General features: G+C 39.1%; 1 protein-coding gene across 1 annotated transcript in view; it reads left to right on the top strand.

Annotated features, from left to right (window-relative positions):
• Nucleotides 1-135: 135 nt before the first annotated feature.
• The window catches only part of ap1m3 (adaptor related protein complex 1 subunit mu 3), a 59,386-nt gene continuing 48,628 nt past the window's right edge, over nucleotides 136-10,893 (top strand). The window contains exon 1 of the mRNA XM_041792350.1: nucleotides 136-292. Coding sequence (XP_041648284.1) covers nucleotides 251-292 — 42 coding nt within the window. The 5' untranslated portion in view covers nucleotides 136-250. The remainder of the gene's footprint in view (nucleotides 293-10,893) is intronic.

Here is a 10,893-nt window from a genome sequence, read left to right as displayed (position 1 = left end):
AAACAAAATAAAAATCATATCGGCCGTTACACAACCGGAAGTTGCATAACCGTAACAGCCGTTAGCTTGACGCTCCGGAAAAGCAGCAGCAGCGAGTTGCAGTGAAACACGACGACTGAAGAGAGCGGAGGGAGAGGAGGAAGGAGGATGATGGGAGCGAACGTTATTCCCTTTGAGTGACCCATATCTGCCAGCAGACCCAGATATTATCCAGGATAGTTCCTGTTCTCGAGGATTTTTCTCCGCCAACATGTCGGCTTCGGCGATATTTATCCTCGACCTGAAGGGAAAGGTAAGTTTGTGACGACTTGTTGACATCTGGGGTTTATCAGCGAAGCACCTGCTGCAAGACCAGAGTATGTTACCCCAATTTAAGTCATTAAGCGACACAAAATTTAAATATATTGTCGTTTCATCAGCGCTTTGCAGGAATTGTGTATCATTTCGTAGGAAACCGGCAATTTCACCACTATTGCACTGTCCTGTTACCCCCATTCAAGACAGAGAGGAGTCAGGAAGAGAGGCAAACTTGCCAAACTCGTTTCACTAATGTTCAGTGTACACAGAAGGCTTGTTCTTGTGCAGCGAGGCAGTCCTTATTGTATGTGATGTGTCCTATTTTAAAGTTCAAACGTTACTTTTTCCAACCCTATAAAAACTAAAAAGCCACTGAATATGATTCTCAATATATATGTGAGTTTAAGCTTACTTTTTGACAGTCAAAATTGTCGAGCTTGAACAACGAATCAATTACTTGACTATCACATTTGCCAGCGGTTTCAGAAAAAGAAAGAATTATTGTGAGTGCTTTTGAACTAGCTTGTAAAATTTGAGGTTTTGTCACGATGAATTTTATTATTAAGGGCTGTAATTTTAAGGTTGGAAGGGAAAGACACATTTATAAGCCATTTTTAAAAGTTTCAAAATTTTCATTTTTATTTTATTTTTTTAGAAAATATTGAAATTTGAAAAAAAAAAAAAATGCCTTGGCACAAGCTGGTGTGTTAAATTTTAATGATGTGTTTGGTGAAAAAAGATGGTCTACCTACAAACGAGGTACAAATATTTACTTTTGGGAAATTCTTTCTCCGTTTTCACTCATTAGAATAAGTTTTTACATTGAAAACGGTTGATAAACAATAGATTATGAGAAGTTGTTTCAATGTTTGAAACAAAGTATTGTGGGATATTCAACCACAAATCAAAAGTGATATGAAAAACTTGTGAGCTCTAAAGCGCTTCAGCTAAACACAGCTGAGAGAAGAACTTTTTGTGCATTGTATAGTAACAATATAGGCTAATTGTACCGCCATTTAATCAGCAATTTGAATCAAAGTAAACTGACATGCAGCACATTTGACTGGTGGCAAAAAAAAACCTGTGTTGAATCAGCAAGATTAAAGCTAGTTAGGTGACTAACGGTGGTGGCATAACAGTACAATGATGTGTTGTAGATGGAGTCAGTAAAATGGAGAGGTGTTCACGCGAGACACTGTTTCTGTCAGAGCAGAAATACACATTAACACTTAATAAAATGGGATTAAACTTCCTCTAAATGTTAGGGTAAGGGTTAAGGTAAGGGAAGGATACCAAAAGTTAAAAGTGAAAAATCTGACCTACAAATTCTGATTAAAAAATGTTTGATAAAGCCAAGTAAACAGTATGCTTACAGGAAATAAAAGCTCATCCTCCATGAAAGCATTCTATGCAGCAAACAAGCTTAGCTGTTGAAAAGGCTTCATGTTTTTCTTCAGTTTATAAATAACTGTGGTTATCATTTCACATGAATAAACACGTCATCAACGAATCATCATAGTGTGTGATCCATATTCCTTACTGTAAGATACTTGTTGCATTGCTCCATGGAAGACTTTTGTACTGCTTTATAAAGCAAAGCAGGTAAAAGCACTGAATAAGGATGACTTTTGTGCTCCTTTTATAAGGTTGCACTGCCCCCTACTGGAGGTCCCAATATACTGCAAAGCTAAGCAGCTAGAGCTGCGTGTAAAATTTAAAAATGGTATTTTTTGCCGTAATGGTTCTTTATGGCAAGATTATAAAAGCAAAAGGATTAATGCATTTGAATAACCTGGCACATGATATAGAGTACTGTTTCGTCTTTCCATTGCATGGATTTTCTCACAATTTATCTGGGAAACCTCTCATACAAAAGGAGCTGAATGGAAGAACGTTCTGTCCATCATATTCATAACAGGCCGTTAAGAGTGACAAGACAAAATGAGGTAGTGGATGCAGTCCAGTGCTAACCTGAGCTATACTAGCTGGCGCTGTTGTAATGTTTGAACGGTGAAGCTTGTCAGCAGCTAAATTCCATGCATAGGCCCTTAAAGAGATTTGCACAAACATTTTCTCTGATAAGAAGCTTTTGGTGTGACTTTCTGGTCTTGTTTTAATAACCACCTTTCTTCTCCTAAACAAGCCTGCAATGGTGTGCTTAACTCTTGTCTGTAGATGACATGGCAATAGAGATGCTTTTATATTCTGTGGGTTTAACCCTTAAGGCCCATTTATGCTCAACATTAAATATGAATCCGGATACGGAAGGAGCCCTCTGTCTGTGCTTCGCGTTCATTTTGTCTGTATTTCTGCACATTTCCGTAAAGCTTACGGATACGGGCCAAACGGAGCAGTACCACCGGAAACCGTGGGGGCAGTGTTGCTGCCGCTACCCCGATACGTAGCTCTAGTGAGACACAAAGAAGAAATAACAATGGCGGAACTTTTTGAGGAAAAGTTGTGCGAGTTAGTTAGAAACGCTGCCTCTGTTTTTGTCTTTTATGCAAGAGGTACATTATCAATACCTCCTCCACAGTCGCCATGTCTGTTTTTGAGTTTGTTATTGTCATAAACTTTTGACTCTGGGCTGCCCCCCCGGTGGATGTATTGGTTAACATCCATGCCAAAGTGAAGGACGCATGGAAGTATGTGAGCAGTGATGGTAACATCGTTTTAAAAGGACGTATACATTTTCGTACGTAAAGGGGGTATAAATGGGCCTTTAAGCTTGTAACTGATTCTGTGGTTTTTATGTTTCAGTTTTCCTGCTGAGTTATGTCAGTGGCGGCTGAGAATACGTAATGTCCTGATCAAGGACGTTCATTTACATTTTGTGAAATGCCAGAGAGGAAGGCAGCGACCATTAACTGAAGCTACTGTGGCCTCTAGTGGTGGGAGTTTCATTACAGTTTAAAAGAGCATTATAGACCGGGATTTCAAGCCTGTGTTTATAAAAAATGATAGGTTAAAACAACTAATAAATCCTGCGCTGGCTAATTTGATAAAGAAATGTAACCATTTTACAGATTAACCGTGCGCATCCCTAGTCCTGATGTGGCTACTCTTAGGCTCAAAACACTCAAATGAAGTAACAACTAGGGTCTTTAATTGTGAGGAACATGTAGGAAATTAAGTTAACTGAGCTTTAGCATTGATAGCAACAAGTGTATAGAGCTATGGTGTTTACAGCTGCTTCTTTGACCACCATCAGAGCCACAGTCATATTTAACCTGAAGCGGTAAAGGTGTTTTAACTCATGACTTACTTGTTGTTATTGAGATGCTGCACTAGGTTCAAGACAGTCAAGTTGATCCATTCCAACATATAGCCAATGGCAAGGCTCTGCACAGGCCAACACTCTGTAAAGTGAGCAAAGTCAGATATTGTTGTTGCACATATCAGACTTTGAGAGGAAAAAACAGAAGTTTGTCTCATACCTGCTCACAAGGAGGAAGCAACACATTTTGAGCCTGCCTGGCTGTGCACTGTAGTGTCAGAGCAAAACATGCTGTTTGTCACAGATCACTCTTTGATTGCTCCTTTATTTGCTCAGCTTTACAAAAAAAGAAAATATGATTGCTGTCGATTGAGACTTCAGCAGATCTCACTCACAGATGATCAGTACTGGCAGTAAAAAAAGTAATCGGGGCATCCCTAGTTCAAAATGTTTCAGAATGTTTAGGTGTGCACCAGCTTGGCATAAATTAAGTACTACTGAATTTTAATTATTCTAACTTCACATCAGCTTTTGCATACAAACCTCACTGGGTTAATTTATCTGAGGGCAAGAGAAGGAATTGCTGAAGAAGCTTTATATGCTTGACAATACCCATCAGGGAGAAGAATCAGTCCCTCATAGCTTGGATGTCTGATTGTTCAGATTAAAGGTTTTTTTCTTCCTCTCTTCTCTTATCTATCTGTCTCTGCCCCGAGGCAAGCCAGGATCTCCTCACCTTCACTCCCTCCTCCTCCTCCTGTCTGTCCTGACCAGGCGAGGTCCTCCGTCCTCTGGAATAAAAGTGAAAGGGAAATGGGAAAGCTGCAATTTAGAAACAACTCAAGAGGGATGTAGAACAGGGTGGAAAACTCCAGAATTATGCAAAAAATAATTGTCTGTGCAGCATCCTCATAGATGCCAACCAGAACTGGTCGGGACTAGAAAAGGACGCAGTTTAAAATTCACAGCATTTTAAGAAGCCTTCTTCTTGCCCTTTATCCCCTCCACCCCCAGGTCCTCCCCTCTAAGTTAGAGCTCCCGGGCATTCGACCGTTCACTGCCTGCTGCTGGGACCTGCTATGAAGACTGAAATGTCACAGTATTGAAATCAGCATGCCATCATTTGTTCTCAGTGCTTTCCAGCAGAATTTTTAATAACAGAGCATGTTCAAGCAGAGGTTTGGGGGTTGTCATGAGTCACCTTTCATCAGCTTGAAGAACTGAAATGTAAGCTTTCACATTTTAGACACCAGTGTTTCAGGGGAGCTGCTGCTCTTAGTGTAGTCATTTTGTAATTCTTTAGTTATCTGGGACAGTTCCCTGAAGAAAAATCAATTAGTTTTTAGTATTCTTAGCCACGCAGGCAGTAAGCAAAGTAGTTAAGACAATAGACTGTATAGAAGGAGTGGTCATTGCTACAGAACAGCACACATTTGTTTGTGAGCTATACTTTTTCAGCCTGGAGCCAATCATTTTCATCACCTCTTTTTAGTTTTTGTGACCTCAAAGTGGCCAAATTTAGATTTTTGGTGGGATTTTAGCTCTTATTTGATTGGACTGTGGATAAAAGGAGGCTACAGGGGGGAGACAGTGGAGAATGACATGAGGGAAAGGAGCCATACTTCAAACTTGAACCTGCGTCACCCACTTGGAGTATTATAGCCTCTACTATAATGCCGGCCACACACTACAGGGTTTTAAGCCCAGTTTAAGCCAAGAATTGCCTCCCCTGACAACCGTGGTGGCGTATCCCAAGTAAGCCTCATTGCAAATGATAATTTGTCTGAATAATCTGCATGTGTGTGGTGTCAACACGGTTATTTTACTCCAAATCACGTCGTAGCCTCCAAGACCATGAATTATATCAAATGTGTTTGATATTTACGATTCTAGGTCATAGTGCCTCTGACGAAGTACCTACAACGACCAATGAGAGCAAGCAGACGTCATCAGCCGTATCATATGTACTTTCTCTGCTCACAACCATAAACACAACTGTAACTTGCTTCCAGCCAGGATTTCATCCTAATTCTTTCTCTTGTTTAATGATTTTTGCTGCACCTGTAATGCAAACCAGGGCAGCCTGTTGTGGAGGGACAGCGAGAGGGTATTGCAGACATCTGTGTTTGTTTGTTTCTTTCTTTTCTGAAGTCACGTGATCACACAAGGTTGCTGGCAGGTCAGCAGGTGTGTGGACTCCAGTGATCTGACAGTCTGGCTGAGTTGTCTAGTGTGTGTGTTCAGAGGATTAAAGATGAAAAATCGTTTGAAATTGGCATTATGTATGTGGTCTCCCACATTTTTAAAACCATTTCAGATTTAAAAATCGTCTTGTTTGTGGCCGACCTAAGCCATCAGCGCCCCAAGTGAATATATTTAGAGGACTTTTTTCTTGCTTGTCTTTATGCAAAACTAACTTCCTTTTGCAACCAGTGGAGATTAGAAGATGCAGATTTAAAGCAACTTCTTTATCTATTTTTCTTTTGACCACCAAGACTTTGGCAGTTTCAAACTGCATACTTTTATACTAATTATTTCTATTTCTTATTTCTTATCAATGCTGGTAATTTATTAAAAAAATTAATCAAGTAAATCACATAAAGACACTGTGGTTATGCATGATCAATCAAACATTTAAAATACTACCATTTACTTGCATTTTGGTTTGGGATAAAAGAAGTACAGGTATGGCAAACTATAGGTTTTAAACTTTATTTAATAAACACCTACGCTGGAGGACTACAGGAAGAAGTTGTGGTCAAATGTCATATGTAAAGGGTTCTGTATCTTTGTTTGTTCGTTTTTTTTGTTTGTTCGTATCTGTACAAGATAACTCGAGAACGGAAAGTCGGATCTTCACCAAACTTTCAGGGAATATTGGGATAGTGACAGGGAAGAATCGATTAGATTTTGGTGATGATCCACACACCTGTTTTTGTCGGACTTCGAAATTTTGAACACGATAGTACTCAATGGGAGCGTAAGTTCCTCGGTGGCGCTGCTTAGGCGAGGGTCTGCCGCCTCAGACGGCCATTCTAGTCTAAATGCGTTTGGGTTTCCAGAATAATCATGAGAATGAACACATTAACAGTAACAGACCTCATATATTTATATACAATCATATTTTATACTAATAGTATTCTTCAAACTAAATAGAAAGAGCATGAGTGAGGGGGTGCATGAAGCAGTGTTGGGATGAACTATTAAACCATCATAGAGAATATAGTCTCCCTGACTGAATTTGTGCTAAGCTTTATTTGTATCATCACCAGCTGTGATTTATCTTAGATACAGTTTATGCTACAATCTAGCTTCAGTGCAAAAGCAGATATCAGGCTTATAGCAGTAGCACTGGAAAAATGCATTTTATACTACCCCAAAACAAAACAAACAAAAAAAAACATCACTAATAAACGATATTTAGCATTATTAATGTCAGAAAAAACTTCCTATTTATTTATGATAATTTTTTTCATCTGATTTTTTAAATTAGAACTGGAAACCAAATAGAAAATTAAATCAAATCATGAGATGGACCCAATATCCTGATATAGGTCAAATCTTGAACTATTGAGTGTATTATCACATCCCTAGTTATTTGTGATCCTCAGAGGATAAATCTTGGTGAATTTTTTCATCTTCCAACTTCTTTCATTATCTGGTCTAAGTTAAACTTGTTAAACACTTAGTCGTACACTTTAACTTTAGTGACAATGCTGTCAGTTATTTTGGGATCTGTAGATGTATGTTAGCATAAAACTATGATGGTGAGCATGTAGCTGGTTAGCATTTACACCCTGTCCATTCAACATGGGTGTTCTTGTTGACTTCAAGTTTGTTGAGTCGGGAATTCAGAGCAACAATGAACCTCTGCTGCTTAGAAAAAGAGGCACTGTGAGCATTCACAATGTTAAATGGGTGCAATTGATGGACCAACTCTGAGGCGTCTTTTTGCATTCTTCAATGTGCCTTTATTTCATCAACAAATAAGAGACTGTTAACTCCAAACAGCCCCTTCACTCTTGAATATCATCAATTCTGCATTAGAGATCTTACTTTTACATTTTTGCTGAGGTTATTGATGAGCGATGCTTCTCAGCAGCTTTTTAAAGCCTCTTTTGTTCCAGTGATACACTCCAGTGAAGGTTTTCTTGTTGCAGTTTGCCTTTAGAGGTCAGCTCAGCAGCGAGTGGTTCTGATTGATTTCCCACATTGTAAATGGTCACTGATTGCCTTGTGAGTCCCAATAATGACTTTCCCCTACATCCCTGGATTGAGTTTTCTTTGGTGATTCTTTAGGTGGTTTTAAAAGAAAAGAAGTGATGTTGCTATACTAACAACATCAGTGAGAAATCCAATCATACTGCAGAAGAAAATGCTATTGAAGATATGGCTTAAAGCTTGGCATCATTCTCTATCCTTTCTGTACCCTTTAGAAGGTTGGCTCTTAAAATAAGCCCTATTTGAAATAGAAGGAGACTGATAAAGTAATATCTGCAATATTTGTTTGTAAATGCCAACACAGATTACTAAAATATGTTAGACCTTATAGCATTTTCACAGTAGAATTTAATGAGACCTGGATTATTAAGTAGCTTCTTTCTGCTTTGGGGCATAAAATATGCTAACTGTGTGAGGTGTTGTGTTTGATGTTTTCAGCCTCTGCTGAATATACAACACTATCTGATGTTTCCCTCTGTAATTTAAGTGTTACTGACACACATTCAAACAACACTAAATTATGACAACATATTGCATTTTAAGTTTCACAAAGATGACAGAAAGCTTTTGTAAATCATCAGTGTGATTGTGCAGATACAATAACGATAGATTGTCAAAGGTGAAGCAGCAGCTGGAAGGTAGCAGAGCATCTCAGTGCTGTTGTCACATCTTATCAGTTAAATGAAAGGGGTGGCAAAAGAAACATACAATAAAAGAAAACTGAGTTTAAACAGCAGAATGAGTAATAAGCTTTATGATTACTTGATGATTATTGATTATATGATTAACGATAATGATACAGTATTATCTCCAGTTAATCTCATTACTGTTTGCACCTCTTGTCACTGCACCGCCGTCTTTTGTAGGCTCGTACATTAAAGTTTAATCATGTAATATTTAATTTGTAATGCTTGTACACAGAGAGCAAAGTGGAGTCAGATCCCTTTTAAGTGGAGTGAGATCTCATCTATCTGTATAAAGAGCAAATAAAAAAGATGGTGACTCTGAACATTTTTTGATTGTTTGCACCTGCATACAAAATTAAAAAAAATAAGTTAAGTTCCCTTACAAATGCATTTGAGAGATGAGCAGCAGAGCTGAATACGTGGGTTGCACCCATGAAAAAATTGTCATATCGTCTCTGCTAAACAGCTTATTCTGCCATTGACTCTTGTTTGGTGTTGTTTGGTGGATTGGATAATTAAAGTTTAAAAAGCAAGACATACTGGCAATTTATAAATTGATTCATTTAACAAACAGGAGCCTCAGTAGTGTGTTGAAGAAACATTTGTAAACTACAAAATCAACTGGCACCTTCTCCTCATGCTGGTCAGATGTATTCGTCACTCTGGCATAAACAGCACGCCCAAGCTGATCTCACAAGTGTTCAGAGGGGTTGAGGTCAGAGCTGCTGGCAGGCCATTCCATCTTCTCTACTCCTCACATTCTGGAGGTAGTCTCTGATAAACCCCGCTTTATGGGGGTGAGCATTGTCATCTTGGAGGATAGAGTTTGGTCCCAGTCTGTGGAGATATGGGATCAAGACTGGTTGCAGGATCTCATCTCTATATCTCTCTGTGCTGAGACTGCCTCCAATGATGGCAAGCCTTGTTTTTCCAGTGAGGGTGATGCTGCCCCACACCATCACACTACCTTCACCAAAAGATGTTACTCTGTGGGTGCAGCAATCAGCATAGCATATTCATGACACTGTGACCTTATGATCCAACTGTGGCAGGCAGAATCTGGACTCATCACTGAATGTGACCTTCCACCACATGTTCAGGTCCCAGTACACGTCCTGCCAACACAGCTAACAATGGCACAGCTGCCTGGGCAGAGAGCCATTGGCCATCACCTTAACTTCAAATCTGTAGAAGACAGTCTAGGGTTTCTGAGTGCTGACAGAGTGAGGAAACGGTCTTTTTGGTCTCTCAAAACAAAAGTCAATAGCAACAGCAGAATAAGCTGTTTGACATTGGCAGAGAAGATTTTGCAAAATTTTTCATGGGCACAACCCACATACTCGGCTCTGCTGCTCATCCCACAGATGCATGTTCCTTACAAGTGTGGCAACATTTCAAAGGGAAATAGACAGGCTTTCCAACAATGTAAGATTTATTGCAAAGAGGAAATAATCTACCAAACACAGATTTCCTTACTTTTTGTGCAGTGTTTATAAGCACTGTGTGTTTTGCCATCCAACCATTTTGCAGTGTGGTGGTTGTTGTGGATGATGCTTTTGTTGTTTATGACCATTAAAATACATCAGTGGTGCATTTTAAAAAGAGCTGCAACTTCAGTTTAATTAATCAAAGTGACAGTATACATCTGTTATCTTGTAGATACACTCTCTCACTGTCTAAAACTTTATCCTTACAAGCACATCCTCCCAGTGCAGGCACATTCTGGCATGCAGCCAGGGGTGGTGATAAGTTATTGTGGGAAATATCACAAACTATAAAAAGTAAAGTGCATTGGGTCTCAAGCTTACATTAACCTGTCTGCTGCCATCTGCTCCGAGCGACTGGAGAAAAACTCTAAAACAGTGAGAGAGAATTAAAATTCTTAAATGTGGTCTCTTCGCCATGATCACTAGAGGGTTAAACAAATTTTTACTGTTTTCTATGAGTTGAGGCTCACAATCCTGGTCGAATGCTCTGCCTTAGCTGTAATGCAGCTCCAGTGTAGCTCCAGTTAATGTCTCCTGCCTTGCTGTTATAATGCTCTTTAATCCAAGGCAGTGATGAATTGATAGCACTGATAACCTCTTGTATGACTAGCATTGTTTAGCACTAGTTTGATCAAGACTGGGGGGATAAAGTTTGACAAAGGCAGAGAGGCTGCCTTGGGTTATACTCCCATAAATATTGAGTATTCAGCTCAGGACTGTGGACATTAATAATGTGGACATGCTGCCCTCTCAAAGGCCAGTGGTGCCAGCACTGCTAATATTTGCCACATTCTGCAGACCAACTTTAAATTCACGTGGTTTACCCTCTGATGCTGCAATCCTATTTTATAGTACTAAGTCTTAAATGTTTTTTTTTCTTGAAAATTCTAATTTACATTTAACCAGATAGAAAATTCTTCATAGGATCATCAGTATTTCAGATAGCTTTCTTTAAGTTTAATTGATAAAAATGATTGTGTCAAAG

Source organism: Cheilinus undulatus, linkage group 7 (assembly GCF_018320785.1).
Source record: "Cheilinus undulatus linkage group 7, ASM1832078v1, whole genome shotgun sequence".
NCBI classification, from domain to species: Eukaryota; Metazoa; Chordata; class Actinopteri; order Labriformes; family Labridae; genus Cheilinus; species Cheilinus undulatus.
The sequence above is the reverse complement of the archived record's forward strand: the minus strand, read 5'-3'. Positions and strand labels throughout refer to the sequence as shown.